Source organism: Oreochromis niloticus, linkage group LG23, assembly GCF_001858045.2.
Source record: "Oreochromis niloticus isolate F11D_XX linkage group LG23, O_niloticus_UMD_NMBU, whole genome shotgun sequence".
Taxonomy (NCBI): domain Eukaryota; kingdom Metazoa; phylum Chordata; class Actinopteri; order Cichliformes; family Cichlidae; genus Oreochromis; species Oreochromis niloticus.
In genome coordinates, this window is record NC_031986.2 from 10,149,669 (window position 1) to 10,166,019 (window position 16,351).

Consider the following 16,351-nt stretch of genomic DNA (forward strand, 5'->3'; position numbering starts at 1 on the left):
TAAATTGAAAAACATTTTGCGACACGCCTTAAAATTGATGGAAAGCCAAATGTTTAATCTGATGAGTAACCAGGAAGCCGTCTGTGTTCTGCGTCATGGTGATGGCGCTCCGGATGAGAGTGCCCATGCATTAGCTCACGTTGTGAAACCTAACGGGCAAACCGTGAGCGATGGGGTCCCGCTCTCATCAGCGTCCTGTTCTGCAGAGTCAGCTTTCCTCTGCCCATCACCACTCTAGCCCCCCTTCTTCTGTCTCCATCACTTGTTTTCTCTTTACAACCAATCCACTTTAACTCTCCTTTCTGTCCCTCCTCCATCTCTCATCTTGTTTTCCTCCTCTTGTACCCCCCATGCGTCCTCTCCTTTGCCCTGCAAAGAGACGCGCAGCCCCGATGAACGAAGGGGGGGGGGGGGCAAAACCAGAGCCAGAGAGGCTCTATCATCCATTTGCTCTCTCTCTCCCTCCCTCTTATCTCCCTCTCCTGTTCTCTCTCCCTCCCTCGCCACGGTTACGATCACTGCACTTCTGCGTGCGCTGAGATGGGAAGCACACACAGAGGGCTCATTGCAGCCCAACTGATCCAGGTGGAAAGCTGCAGAACGGACTGACTCGTCCTACAGAGAGCAGGAGAGAGGTGCAGGGTGACCCTTGCTGTCTCTGCCGTCACTTAAGACACTCTACCCTGGATGGGGCATTCAGCAAGGGTGATACTTGCTGCCGCTTGTTTCCTGTAACTGCGAGGTATTCAACAGACTTTTGCTGACTCCGGACATGGATCCAGGTTGACGCTGGATTGTCCTGGTTTTAACTGTGAGGGGAATTGGGTGTGGATTAGAATACTGATGTGGAGCACCTGAGCTTTGGGACGTAAACCTTCTGGGACATGTTTGGTTTCTCCAAGATGCCAAAGCTGTCTGGGTGAGTGCGCATTTGGAGTTTTACACCTGGAATTCACATGTTTGCTTTCACGTGGCTGCAGGTTATCACACAAATAGCCTTTTTTCAGATTTTGTGAAAGAAGTACTTCTTGATAAAAGCATGTCTCCATTCTTATTCAAGTTTGCACCCAAAAAAATCAACCTTGCATTCAATTTATTGTTTGTTAAAAAAAAAACTTTCTGGACCTTTACAGTGAAGTACAGCTTGGTATCAAGGCTAAAAAGAAGAGGGCATAACTAGTGCAGGTTGCTGTGTCTTTGGGAGAGGTGTTTTTTTCTCCTTATTCTGTTTTTCTATTATTTGAGTTTGAGTGACTAAGCAATCCTCATTTGGGACTCTCCAAGGTAGCCTCTGACTCGTTTTAATACTCAGTGATAAAAAAAAATAAAGGTTTGGGGAAATGTGGGAAATGAGAGCAGGAATAGGATCACAGACTACAGTACAAGGAGTCTCCGGATGTTTGAAAGGATTAGGGAAGAGATAAGCAAGAGAGGACAGACAGTTACTAAAAAGGAAGGGTGGTGAGCCAGGTGTGTGAGGCAAAGAAAGAGCTGAAACGAGACTGGCAAGTACTTTAAAAAGAAGCACGGGTTTTGAATCCCCTTAAATGTATGTACTTGCTGCAGGTATTTGGGAGTTCACAGGTAGAAGAGTCAGACCTCATATGGGAAATCAGTTTGGAAAAAGGTCTCATGCAGCCTCACATTTTGATCTTACTAACAGGAGGATGAATTTGCAGTGTCTGCAGATGCAATGACTTTTATCAATTAAAAAAAAAAAAAGAAGAAGAAATGAAAAAAAGCATTAAGTCGTTTTAAAAGTTTCACCTTAAGGCAAATATGTCTTTGGTCTTTACAGATGTCAGTGATATTTGAGTATCTGCGGGTATCAAGGAGTTTGAATTGAGCTAATGTGTGAGGAAACATTAGAAAGCCAACTCCTTGCTTAATGTGACTCACTGTGTGTCCGTCGCTCACACTCACTGATACACATGATCCTTGATTCATGTATCGTCACATCACTAAGTCCACCAAATGTGGCTTATGACCAATCTTTTCAACTAATATGCAAAGACATGCTAAGTTTTCTGTGTTTAGCATCAGAAGTGCATGAATGATGGAAAAGATCTTCCATCAAGAGCAGCTGGAGTATAAATTTAAGGATAAGTTGGTTTTTAGGTTTTTGTTTTTTTAATAAATATGCTGCTAAGTCATTTGGTAAACAAACACTTGCTAAGACACTTGCCAAGTCTTCTTTAGCAAGGGTCTGAAAGGAAATACTACACACTGTTAGCAACTGTTCTAAAGCATTGCAAGGTAACATTAAATCTTTGACACTTAGATTTTAAACCTTTCGTATATTTCTTGCACTAAGGCTTCAATCACACAGGTGTAGAGACTGGTCAGCAACCCTGTGGCAACCTCTGGTCACAAGGTAAAGATGTAAACCCATTTTTGATTGCTTCAGTAGATGTGGTTGCCTGTAGTCTGCATGATAGATGCTAATTTATCTGCACACATTTGCCAACTAACCACTGAGCTGTAGTAAAATTGGAAAAAGTGCAACCCAAATCAGAAACAGAGAATGTTTTAACATATTTTAAAAGGTACAGCTTTTCCTTTTGACACTGAACGGCTGCCATTCCCGGTTTACGTCACGGTAACTGGTGTTTTAATTGCATGATTCATAAAATGCTGTAGTAAAATGTTTAATACGTTTACCGTTAGCTTGTCCCTTCTGCAGCTGGTCCATCATGTTATTGTTTCCCCAAAAACACTTCTGTTGTCTTTTACGTCTTTTTTCATGAGCTACTGTGGAATTTTTTAAAAAAAATGTCCACTGCTGTGTTTTGTGTGCTTTTGCAGCATTTTTCTTAAGTTGCAGTGCGTTTGACCTCTCAGGGCCACTGCAACTCACTTGTTACACTATATAGTTGGCAAGTGTTTGCAGACAAATCTGTGTCTTCCATACAAACTATGGGAGACAGTGGCAATTTACTAGCAACCAATTCAATCTTTGGGACCCCAAAAGGTTGATTCTGTTCATCTGGACGTAGCGTTTTCGGTGGGATAAACATTTCATCACTCATGTGACTTCTTCAATCTCAGCTGACTGCAGGTTTCCCCAACCTTATAAACAGTACATTTGCACAATAACTGAAACTAGCCCACTTAATGAGCAATGGGCTGTGAGGTCAGTTCCTTGATCATTTATATGCAAATTCTCATGACCATTGATCAACAACTACTGATCAAAGAACACTGATCAATGGCCGTGAGTACCATTCACAGAGAGTTGGGGAATGGCTGCAATCACAGCATTGTGAGATGACAAAAAATGTACCCTTAAGCCCCCTCCTCGATTCAGAGATGGTCTTTCCCTTTTCACGTAAATGGCCTCCTTGACTCCGCGCACAAACCAGCATTCCTCACTATGTGTACATCCTCATCACTGAAAGAGTGTCCACTGGCCTGTTTGCTGGCCTGGCATACGTTTCTCCCACTGAAAACGCTACGTCCAGATGAACAGAATCAACCATTTGGGATTTACTTACCTGGATGATTGAGTATGCATCAAGTCAATCTTTGGGAGTATTTCGGTGCTGAACTTCCAGGAATCAGTCGCCAGCTGGCTGAAGAATACACGTTTATCACTAGCAACTGATGATTAACAATCCATCACTGACCAGCTTCTAGGCTTGTGTGAGTGGGGCTTTAGAAATCAATTCCCCAACCCCTCACAACTAGTTGGGGAATACTCACGTTTCCCTAGTGACCAGTGGTTGCCAGGCCGTCTCTAAGCCTCTGTACACTGGTGCTTTTGAAGCTAAGGTATGCTGCTGTACAACTGCCTGATTAAATTATAGCAATAACAGCAAAAATCAAGTGAAGGCACCGTGCTCCTGCAGACTTTTCCAAAACACAGTGTTAAACTATCCTTGTAAATCCTGAGAGCTCAACACATTCAAAATGTGCTTTTATAATTAAAATGAAAAACATATATTTGGCGCATTTGTATGGATGGATGCAATACAGAAGCAACTGCCTACAGAGTCCATGTTTTGCACGCGATTGCATTTTCATCCTAATATGGTGTCTAATTTAAATAAATAGCTTCAATTTCCCCTCCCCGTGTTTTTCACCTAAGCAGCCAATTGCACAACTCCTTATGTTCGACTGTTTTGTCAGCCAGTCGCAATGTACGGCACGCCTACTTTTACACATTGGGCTCATATATTGTAGACAGAAGGTAAAATAGCAAGAAATTAATAAAAGCACAACACTAACGGGCATCAAGAGAGTGCTGCACTTTGCGTATACCCAGATGGCTGGTGTGTATCCATGAGCTGTCACAATACAGTGTCAGAGCGTTCTGTTTGCAGATGGCGCACAAGCTAAATTTGCTCCATAAACTTTAATGAGTCGTGGATCTTTCATCACCTTTGAATGCTTGTTATAAATCATTCATTGTAAGACAGGCAGTAAAGCAGCTGCAGCAGGTGAGGGGATCGGGGATCTTTCTGTTTGTGTTTGTTGTCTTCATTCTAATTAGGAACTAATGAGAGTTTTGTCGTCACACATCTGGCTCTATTTCAGGAACATTAACCCAGTCTGTCTTATCTAATCCAATGCATGCATTGTGAAGACAAACACAGGACCTTTATCAGTGTTTATAGTGTGGGAAAATCTTGGCTTTAGTGTGTTGGAATTTGGCAGTGAAACTAGCCAGCAGTGCTTGTTTGTGCTCTGAATATCAGATTACAGTTATCCGTGCCAAATTGCCGTCTGCTTTATGCCAGTGCATGCTGCTTCTTCAGAGGGCATAGTTCCATTGTACTGAGAGCCATCTGACAAGTCATGGCATCCTAATAGTTTATTCATTTTTCAGTAATTCAAGGTCTCCATTACATAAAATGACCCATAATCCTTTAACTATTAACAATCTCGATTGCATCTTTGGAATTTCTGTGTTTAAAATTCCACTCATTCACCCACACGTAGTTGTCTGCATATGAAATATTCTCTTATTTAGTATCAGCCTTGTACGGTACTGTGCAAAAGTCTTGAGCCATGCCTCATTTCTTTATGTTTAGCTTCCAAGGGGCCAGACTTTTTCTTGCTGAAAAGTACAATTAGATTTTGATCCATTATGTAATAACAAATGGAAAGTGTCTGGCTTGGGCGGAGATCGATGGCTTTCAGTATGACAACAACTCCAAAACGCTGCCTATGAGGTAAAAGTATAACTGGATAGAAAAACACACAGTGGGACAGTATTAGTCATGGATTGGCCTCCCCAGAGCCCGACTCTCAGCATTACTGAAGCAGTGTGTTTCAGACTCCAAGCACATATAAATTGGGAAAAAAAAGAAATGTTTATTATATGTATAACATATATGCAACATTTCTTTTCTGAGAGATATTGTGGCAAAAAATAAACTAACATCATGAAAATATAGCCTAGTTTAGCATAAAGACTAGAAACTGGTATCGCCACTTAGTTCATGACAGTGTGGGCTGACATATTTTCAAACATCCACTATATTGCCAAAATTATTTGCTTGTCTACCTTCGCTCACATATGAACTTGAGTGACATCAAATTCTTAATCCATAGGGTTTGCAGCTTTAACCATTTCAACTCTTCTGGTAAGGCTTGTTTTGTGGACTGGAGAGCAGTCATGCTGGAAAAGGAAGGGGCCACAAAGTTGGGAGTGTGAAATTGTCCAAAATGTCTTTGTATGTTGAAGCATTAAGAGTTCTTTTCACTGGAACTAAGGGGCCGTGCCCAACTTCTGAAAAACAACCTCACACCATAATCCCCCCTTGACCAAACTGTACATTTGGCACAATGCATTCAGAGATTCGTCCATCGGATTGCCAGACGGAGAAATACGGAGAAATTCATCACCAGAGAACACATCTCCACTCCAAGAGTCCAGTGGTGGTGTGCTTCACACCACTGCATCTGATGCTTTACTTGGTGATGTAAGGATTGTTGAAGCTCCTCAGCCATGGAAGCCCATTTAATGAAGCTCTTCACAAACTGTTCTTGAGCTAATCTGAAGGCCACATGAAGTTTGGAGGTCTGTAGCAACTGACTCTGCAGAACATTGTTGGTCTTCCTCCCCTCACCCCCAACTTGTTGGTTGCCCCTCACTAAGCCTGGTTCTGCCATTGGTTTCTTCCTGGTAAAAGGGAGTTTTTCCTTCCTACTGCAGCCAAAGTTGTTCATAGAGGGTCACTTCCACATTGTTATAATACCACCCACAGTTGACTGTGGAATATTTAGCAGGGAGGTAATTTTGCAACAGGAGTTGTTGCACAGATGGCATCTTATCACGGCACCACACTGGAATTCACTGAGCTCCTGAGAACGAAACATTCTTTCTCACAAATGTTTGTAGATGCAGTCTGCACACCTAGGTGCTTGATTTTATAGACCTATGGCCACCTGAATTCATTGATTTGGATAGTTGAGTGAATACTTTTGTCAATATAGTGTAACTAAAGACAATATATCTGCCCATCCATATGTCGAATGCCCACTTAGTGTCCTATTTTCTTTTATCTTCGAACCAAACTTGGTAAGCACTTAAAGACTGAAGAAACCTTACTGTACCTTATTAAGTAAATGTATTTTGAAAATCTTGAATTCCTGATTATTGTTCTTGAGTCAGATTTAAAAGTTCCCAAAAAATAAAATAGAACATGTCAATGTATGGATTATTAAATCTATTAATAATTATGATTAAAGCACCTTGAGCTGACTGTTGTTGTGATTTGGTGTTATATGAATAAAATTGAATGGAATTATATCTCAAAATGAGCTATAAAAAGCCAATGCACACCAGCCCTGAACTGTTTCTGTTGACCAGCAGGGTGCGAGTCCTGTGGTTGCAAAAACACTTATGGCTATATATTAATCATAAAATAATAATAAAGTTTATTTGTGTAGCACTTAAAAAGCTAATCCATAGAGAGTGGCATTAAAAAAAAGATAAAATATCATGGAGTAAGAGATTATTGATTTGGATTTTATGTCATTGTCCTTAAAAAAAGTATAGAAAGTGAAGACATTCCCCACTTGCTGCCATAATCTGATTTTAACATACAGGATTTAGAAGACAATCCACTGTGAGCTTGTGGCTGTGCTTATTAGAATGAATTAAAGTTGAGAAAATTAGTTGGTCCTTTCCTCTTTAACCTGTTCACTGAAAGCATTGCCGCTTTCAGTTTTTAATCATTTGTTTTCTACCACCTCCTGCCCTCCAGCATTGTCTTATTAATTCGAGGTAACGCTGAGTACCATGTCTAGTCCTTGGCTTAAAAGGTGCAGATGAATCTAAAGTGGATTTACAAAGCAGGTTAAAATACTCATCAGTTTTTCTGTGTCTGACTTCCAGCTGAAGATTGTTATGTCGTCTTAGTGGCAGAATGCAAAAAACTCAGTCCGGTCACTGAGCAATGACAGATTTCTCCTAGTCACGAGGAGGCTGTTGTCTTATTTTTGCTCCTGTGTGATTGAGGCACAAAGCTTACAGTGTTTGCTTCCTAAAATTCAGAGGTGTTTGTTGGATGGCACAGAGCACATACTGTACAGTATCTCACACAAAAAAATCAAATACTGGAAAGGGAAAAATAACATCAAGCTACAGGGCAACCACCCCCACTCAATTTCTCCCTTTCTCACTCTCTGCCTATAACCCTTAAAGTTGCACGTTTTTCTTGATTTGAGTCTGGATAATCCTCCTAAGGGATTTGGTCGGTGATCACTGCGTGGGGTGGGTGGGGGCGGGGTGGTGAGGGGCTGCGCCACATATCTCTGTCTTACTCTTACCTCTCTGTCTGCTTTATATCACAGCCCATCCATCCACTTATCCGTGTACTTTACCAGCTTGTAATTTAAACCAGGCACAGGTCCGCTTCGCAGGTGAGCTGCACCTTTCAAATTGAAAGTGAGGTTGTTTCTGAGTTTATCAGCGTGTTGACATCTACTTTAAGATGTTTTTTGTTTATCTTAACATGTGATGTTGTGTTTTTCTTTTTTTCCCTATTTCAGACGTTTAATTCCATCCCGGTCTATTACACATTAGTTATCTGTCAGTGCTTATTTGATAAAAGATACAAGCTCTGAAATGAAATGCTTTAATCAGTCCTGCATTCCCAACAGTGTCTTCTGCAGGGATTCATTTCCTGGTGAACACTAATGTTCTCTTATGCCGTGATTACCACATTTTCTTTCCCATAATTCCTTTCATTTCTCACAGCAGATAATACTGAATGGCTGTAGTGATGCGCGTCAGCTTCCGCTCCTCTTTGACATGAGCCCCCAAATTCGATCAGTTATGCAAATGAAGCATAACTCTCTCTTTTTTTTTCAGATTGTAATTTCCCCCGTCTCTGCTTCACAAAAACAAATGGTTTTCAGAGCAAGCAGTTACACTTTTATTTTCAAATCACATTGAAACTGAAAAATAACATCAGTGACGCAAAAAGTGACATTTTCATTGAGCTTTGGCGCAGAGGTGTGCGTCATGCGTTTTGCAGATGTGACACAGAAGCATCTGTTTCTCTTTTAGCTCTTTCATGTGTTATGTGTTCTGCATAGAAGCCTTGATAAGGATGCTTGGTGTGATATTTAACGAAACATGGGCACATAGGTCTCTGCTGTATCAGTGGATAACGGCCTTTTTGCCAGCCTATGTGCTGAGACCACCTTCTCATTTCCTTAATGCCAGTTTGCAATACTCAGGTGATTAGTGAGGTGTGTTAGGTGAATAATAAACCTTTAACCAAAGTTAAACATTACTTAGAAATATGCAAAGATTGGTCATCACAGTTTAAACTGAAATGTGTCCAATGATTACACATCTTGGCTTTATTTTAAGTGTAGCTGTGAAAAAAATTAGCATAAAACCACTCCGCATTATCATAAAATCAGCCTATATCCCAATGATACCTTGTTATATATAGCAAGTCGACCATTTGTATACTTCATTACCTAATCATAACAATAACCATACAACCCAATTCATTTATTTATCTCAGAATCTATATTTTTACATGACCAAAAGTATACATTTAAACTCAGTTTAACTCAGTTTACTTTACCGTCACTCCCTTTAAACGGGATCCACCTTTTGTTAATCCACCAGGACATAAACTGCATTGAAAAGACAAACAATCTACGATTAAAATAACTACTCTCTAAAACAGTATGGCACTGAATTTTTACTACTTTTCTGTCCACCAACTTAACTACACTTGTCACTGCACAAATATCTCTATTACTCCTTGGATTGACATTGAACACACCATCTGCAAGTGTCTCCCCATTCAGCATATTGCGTTTCTGTATTAGTGAATTAAGTCCCACAGCTGCTTCAGATTTACACTATAAACACCACCTTCACTGCCTGCTGGAAGCAAACTGCATACTTAACCTGAAACTATGGCCTTCTACTTATGCTCTGTGTTTAAAATCAATAAAGAGCTCATTAACGTCACTGCATGGAAATGGAGAGGGGTGACCATGATAGGCAACCCTTTTCAGTACTAGCTCTGTCATGACCTTTGACCTTACTTAAGCATGCGTACGGCATAGCCCAGTGTTGTCACTTTTAGATCTACTATTTTAAGAAGAAAATGTGTTTTTTAAATACATTTCTCAGTAAGTCATTTTAACCCTTATAATAAACCCAGACATATTGTGTGAATAGTTCTCAATCTTTAAGCTGATTGGTTTTACTCAGTGTCCATACTGGTTCTTTGTTTCTTCTTCTTTTTCTTCTTTTCTCAGCAGCTTCCTGTCATGGTCACCTGAATCATCTGCCTCCATCTCACTCCATCTCTAGAATCCCTCTTTGTTTTACCAGCCATGTGCTCCTTCACTACAGCCATGAATCTTCTCTGTGGTCTTGCTCTTTCCTTCTTCCTGGCAGCTCCTTTGTCCAATATATCCTTCGTTTGCACATCTCCAAACCACTGGAAACGAAACCATCCTCTTTAACTTTGTCTCTAAAACGACTCAACCTGAGCTGTCTCTCTGATGTACTTGTTTCTAATCTTGTCCATCCTGCTCACTCCCAATGAAAATCTTAGTGTCTTCAACTCTGCCACCTCCAACTCAGCTTCATGTCTTTTTGTCAGCGTGAATCCAACCTGTCCACCATAGCGGGTCTCACTGAGATCTTTTAAACCATCCCTTTCACTCTTGCTCCTATCCTTCTGTCACAAATCACTCCCAAAACTCATCCCCCCGACTTCCTTGTGCAGCACCGCAGTTCGTCTCCTGGCACCCCATCATATGCGTCCTGTAGATCCACAAAGACACAGAGCAGCTCCTTCTGACCTTTACCAAACATAAATGAACTCACTTGTACACCTCAGAATTGCTTCTGAGCTTCTGAGCATTTACTCTATTCTTAAGCCAGTGGCCTCTGAACCTACACACACAAAAAACCAGTGTATGCACATCGTGACCATCAGTGCCCCACGCTGCCACTAAACTTGATAATGGCGTGTGTCCTTGCATGTCAATGAGAGCAACAGGAATGACTGCTTGCATCACGTATATACAGACATTGTTCCTCTATAAAAATCTATTTTAAGCTATTTAAAACAAAAACTTTGACTAGTATATTTTTGCTTCACTCCTCTCTGACAACCAGAAACTAAAGCAGTCATGAGTCATGTTGTGAGTTGTGAGCTTCTGAGCATCACACACCACAGCTCTTGTACACAATGTTCCACTGCAGTGGGCTACTGCTACTACTGCTTCCATGCGTTCTGGCTCCGCACATGCTTAGTATTCCCATCTCACCTTCAGTCTTCCTTTCAGTCAATATTTCCTCACTTACAATCCCACAGCATCTACAAATCTTCAACTTCAACTTCAGCAGTGGCCGAGGGAAAAAAAACAAACAAACCCCAAAACATATTACTCAACTGGAAAGACAGAACACAGTTATCTATAAGCTACCGCCCTGATATGTTTACAGGCCGTACACATAGCTGTCGTCATCTCTAAAGGACCTGATCTCCTTCCTGGCGGCTGATTTCTCTCCACGCTGCTTCGCTCAGGCAGATACGTCAACTCAAAACAATAAATAATCCCACCTCAGACACACAGATATACACCAGCACACCACACCGTTATCACAATCTTAATAACTTATCTTTCTGTTTTTTTTCCATAAATTCTCTTTTTGCAAATACATTTTTAAAAAACAGAACAACACATCCTTTTTTTCAGCGCGGACGGTTAATAATTCATCACTTTGGCTTGGTTTTACTCCGCGCACTGAGCAATTCTGAGGCCCTAGCAGGAAAAGCAAAGTGCAAAACATCTTGTATGTTGCACGTTTTCAAATTCCTGTCTCAGTCAGGCACCGGGAAACAAATGAATCAAACGTGACAGCAAAATGTGCACTTGACAAGCGCTTGTCATTTATCTTTAACGTCAAATGTACAAGTGGGGAAATGTTTTTATGAAGTTACATAAACTTGTTATGCATTTGCATTGAGCGTGTCGTTTCCTATAATGATGAGGGGTTTGCTGCGTCAGTGTCACATACTGTCATTTGACTCAGTTCGTTCATCTGCTAATTCATTTAGTCAAAGAATCCGATTCAGTGAAGGTTAAATGGAATTTAAAAATGTCCTGTTACAGTCAGTGAGTAAAACAGAAGCTAAAGATAAACCAAACCCTGAGTTCAGCCAGTTGTTTGTTTGCTAATACGTGTGTTTTCAAAAAAGAGGCTAGTGGAAGAATTAGTTCTGCTCCAAATACTATCACATAATACATAAGTGCCAATGTGTACTCTCAGAGCAGCACGGTCACGCACACACACACACACACTAAATGTACTGTAAGCCTGCCGTACAGTTCGCACACATGAGCCCTCACATCACACAGCCTCGTGTGATGGTATAAGCACACAGTCCTTTCCCTACTGACTGAGCACCGCTATTTCCCCTAATTAGCTTTAAATGAATTGACTAATTGAATTTCGGGTAAATTGAAAAACCGAACCAAACATTTTAACCGTGTCAGTGTGAGGCTGGTTGAAAACGTATCAAAGTTACTGCGCAAGTTCATTTTTTCACGTGTCCCTGCAACAAACTGGAAGACGAGGAAAACTCCATAATGTTGGGTTCGGAACAGCTGACACGTGAAACCCGAAACAAACCGCAAAGCAAACTCCTAGCGAGGCACTCAATCAAAATCTGTGGTGTTATAAGGTATTACAGACCCTCTTTTACCACTTTTTATGGGTCAACTACCATAAATGGCAACTGTTATGAAAAATGATTCCACATAAGACCAGACTGGTACTTCAATTCAGTTTTATTTATATAGAAACCAAATCACAAAACAGTTGCCTCAAGGCGCAAACTGATATTACTGAGATTATTGTATTTTTTGTTGCTTACACTTCTATGACTTTTGCATATACATAATAAAATAGGCACACAGTTTCTGTAGTCATCAGAAGTAGTTGTCCAGGCTTCTTGAAGGACATTTAAAGCTCTTTTTTAGATGTTGGCTGGTGTTTTTTCCCCGTTCTCTCTCAAGATGATTCCACACCGCTTCAATAATGTTGACGTCCAAGCTCTTGGGAGCCCGATCCATGACAGATAGTGTGTTTTTCTATCCAGATATGCTTTAATACATTTTAAAATTATTTTCAGGAAGAAAAATTAAGCCATTGCCAATCAAATGCTGGTTGGTGGATCAATATCTGATGGTACTTTTCTGTGTTCATTATTCCATCCATTTTCATAAGATCCCAAGCACCACTGGCTAAAATGCAGCCCCAAAACTTTTTTCCTTCCTTAAGAATGGCTTCATGACAGCCACCCTTCCACTGAGACATTACTGATGAAGTATAAACAGTAGATGGATCAACTGAAAGGTCACATGTGACACAGATCCTGTGTCAGGTCTTTGCTGGATTATTTCCCATTTCTTAAGTACATGACTTTCAGGTACTGCTCATCTGCTGTAGATAGCTGTTAGGCCTGTCACTTCCTCTTTTGTCCCTCATTTGTCCAGTGCCCTCAAATTTATTTAAGGGCACACTGCACACAATGCCGAGATATACCAAGTTTTCACCTAGTAGCTCTCTGGAACTCACCCGTCAAACTAGGCTGTCTTTGACATTTTTTGTAGACTCAACTAGAAATGGGAAAACATCTGTTTTGTGACAGGCTGATAGTAACAAAGTGCCTAAAGATACAATTTAAAATTGGTTCATTGCTAAGTCACCTGCTGTGTGTAGCCACAACACTAGTTCATCACTTGAGTTAGGTGGATTTTTATGTTTGAGTGATTTGTACATCAGACATAACAAAGAAAAAAACAGTCCTCTGAAAATAGTCAGGTACAAGCAGGAGACTGGAAATGAGTTAAACAGAGATCGAGTAGCTGTACCTTTATCGTCATTTGTGAAATATATAAGTTGCAGTTTCATCAGACAGTCATGTTCTCCAGGTCCTGTGTTCCACAGATTTACCTGGCACAATAACAAGCGCATGGTTTTCTAGGCATTGTGTTCCCAGCTGACTAGAAAAGCATGTAACACTCCAACAGCATCTGGATTTAACACAAGAATGAAAGCAGAAAAGCTCAGAACACCTCATTACACAGCAGATTCCTAGTATATGGAGTTAGAAATCTTTCAACATAGTTTAGCATAGGATCCTAAATATAGGGGAGCAACTATTTTGTCTGTATAAACTTGTTGAATTTTTGCCATTTTTATTAAACACAGATTTTGATGGGACCACTTGTGGTTTCATCACTGTGATGGGATTCATCTGCCATATTATTATCTACGACATAACCTACTTGATTGCAGTTTTTATTTTCTGTCTCTGTCTTTTTTTTTTCTTGCCTTTTTTTTCTGTAAACACAATCCGAAAGTGGAGAGAGATTTTCTTTCGGAAATTACGATTCAAGAAGCAAGACATGAACATAAGTGTTCCTCATTCATCCTAATGATCCCCATTCTCCCGAGTAATCTTATTTAGGGAGCGTTCGGGGGTATTTTTAGCCTGGGGAATTATGCTTCATTGTTGGGTGCAGATGTTCTAGTCGGCTATAATGTTTTGCAGCCCGCGTGTGTTTTGACGTGGACTGAATGCACCCGGTGACGAACAGCTTTGCTCAATCGTATTTAGCGCCGTACATTTGCACATTCTGCAGCTATGGATTCTTTCACATGCGCTCCCTCGCTCGCTCTCCCGCTAACCTTTCCAATTGACTTGAACCAAACAGACGGAGGGTAGTCGATGCTTTGGTCGGCGTTGCATCACGCGAGTGCCGCCAACCAACCAGAAACATAGTGGTAGTGAAACTCCCCACAGGCATGGCCTCAGTTAAGAGCATAAAGAGCTCTGACACAGGGCGGAAAATGGATTTTAAGAAGATCTAGAACAAATACAAAGAGTTAAAACCAATTTTAGGAAATGCGTACTTACAGAAATTATGCAGTTATTACAATTACAAAAACGTACATAATTATTTCATACGTGTGGTTTTCTGAGAATCTAAGAGCAAACCAGCTGCACTTGACTTTTAATTTCCAAAATATTCAAATGTTTTAAATGTGGAGTATTTCTTGAACCTTCTGACATGGTAAAAAGAAACATTAAAAATTTATTTATATATATGAGTTTTAAATTGTATCATAGTAACTCATTTTTTGCTTAAAAATGTATTGTCCAATCTGGGAGGAATCAGACTGATGATCTAGAAGTCTCAAAAACCGAATAACATTGATATACTAAGGCTTAAAAAGCATTTCAAGGTTGGTCGTCACAAAGTGTGAAAATAAGCTGACTGGTGAGTATAATTACCTCTGGGGCTCTCAGTGTTTAAGCTTCTTCTTACTCTTGGTTCGGTTAATGGACAGCTATAAGGGTGCAAACTGCAATCAAAATGCTGAATCTCATTACAGGTTTTGATTTTCTCCTCTAGCTTGACACATACAGTAAGGTTAAAGCAATTTACTCTCTGAATCTATTGTAAATTAAGGCTTTGGCAATTATTCTAACTTCAAACAACACTGGTGCTTTGTGATGTGGAATAAAATCTCTGTAATCATCCTAGTTTTGCCCTCGGTGAGTTCAAGTGTTACTCCAGAGGGTGTTTCGGCCAAATGTAGAAATCATTGATCCACCAACTGCAGAAATATCATTTTAAAAACTATCATTTCTAACTTGCTCTGCTGCCCTTTTGTATTTTCTGCCCCTTGATTCCACCGAGCTCTACGTGACATTTACAGAGAATCAATGAGGTGTTGTGTTGTGGACTCTGTTGTCCAACAGAGACGCACTGCTGTGCCGCAAAGGTTGAAAAGCGACGCTGTAAAGTGTTTTGGGTCTGCTGCTGATACAGAGGGAGCTATCGGCGTGCCACGCTGTGACACAGTGTAGACACAAGAACAAGCATCACCGTTATCTTGTCCAGATACAACTTAAGGCATTACTCTTATTCTCTGTTGTCCTTGTAGTTGCTCTGTTTTTGTTCTTCAGACTTATTCTCTAAGCCTTTCCTAATCACCGTTTTAATTATTGATTACTGACTTTATTCATTAACCACTCATTCTGGTCCAAATAAAGGAGAGCCATCTATATCAGAATGCTGAGGTAATATATCATCTAAAGCTATACTTGTTGCTAAACAGGAATGACCTCCTGTTGAATGCTGCCTATTGATCCTTGTTTCAGCTCCCATTTTCAACACACTAAGATGATCCTGTTAGCTAACCAAGCTTTGGCTTACACAGAGCCCATAGTGCAGCTGCCCTTTTACATTTATATTACATTACAAGAATTCAAAATGTATATTTACACAGGTATGGGGTTGGCATGTTAAAACCAAGCAAAGTTCATGTTTAATTTACAGTACTTCCTGTGTAAGTGTTGTACATGTAGTAGAAGCATTAAAATTCAATAAAAAAAATCATTAGCACAACACAAAAATATATAAATTCTTATGGGACCCTTAGGGGGAACATTATAGGGCATGTTTTTTTAAAATGTAAAGAAAACCCCAGGTGAGCTTTCAGCCCCTTTTTAGAAACTTTACATGGATTCTGAAGCTTCACGTCCTGTCTTATCTTCCTTCTGTTTAATAAGACAGCAACTGATTTGTGATTCTCGAGTATTCATTATAGTTAATTGCTGTATTATCACAGATTGCCAACTGATAGCAGACTGATGGCTCTGAGTTGGTACACCAACTGCCATCTTCAACCAGCAGTTGAAGATTTTTCAAAGCAATCATTTCATTGGCAACAATGTTTCAATTTCAATAATTACTGTGATCATGCTGTGGTCTTCAACCACTGTTTTCCTGAGTGTGACTCTGTCATCAGAGAACTCTTAGGGCAGGATGGCAA

At 40.3% G+C, this 16,351-nt stretch overlaps 1 protein-coding gene across 1 annotated transcript in view; it reads left to right on the forward strand.

The window, feature by feature from the left end:
* Positions 1 to 357: 357 nt before the first annotated feature.
* LOC100692958 (FERM and PDZ domain-containing protein 4) overlaps positions 358 to 16,351 on the forward strand; it is a 61,212-nt gene continuing 45,218 nt past the window's right edge. The window contains exon 1 of the mRNA XM_019352199.2: positions 358 to 919. Within this exon, the coding sequence (XP_019207744.1) occupies positions 885 to 919 (35 nt within the window). The 5' untranslated portion in view covers positions 358 to 884. The remainder of the gene's footprint in view (positions 920 to 16,351) is intronic.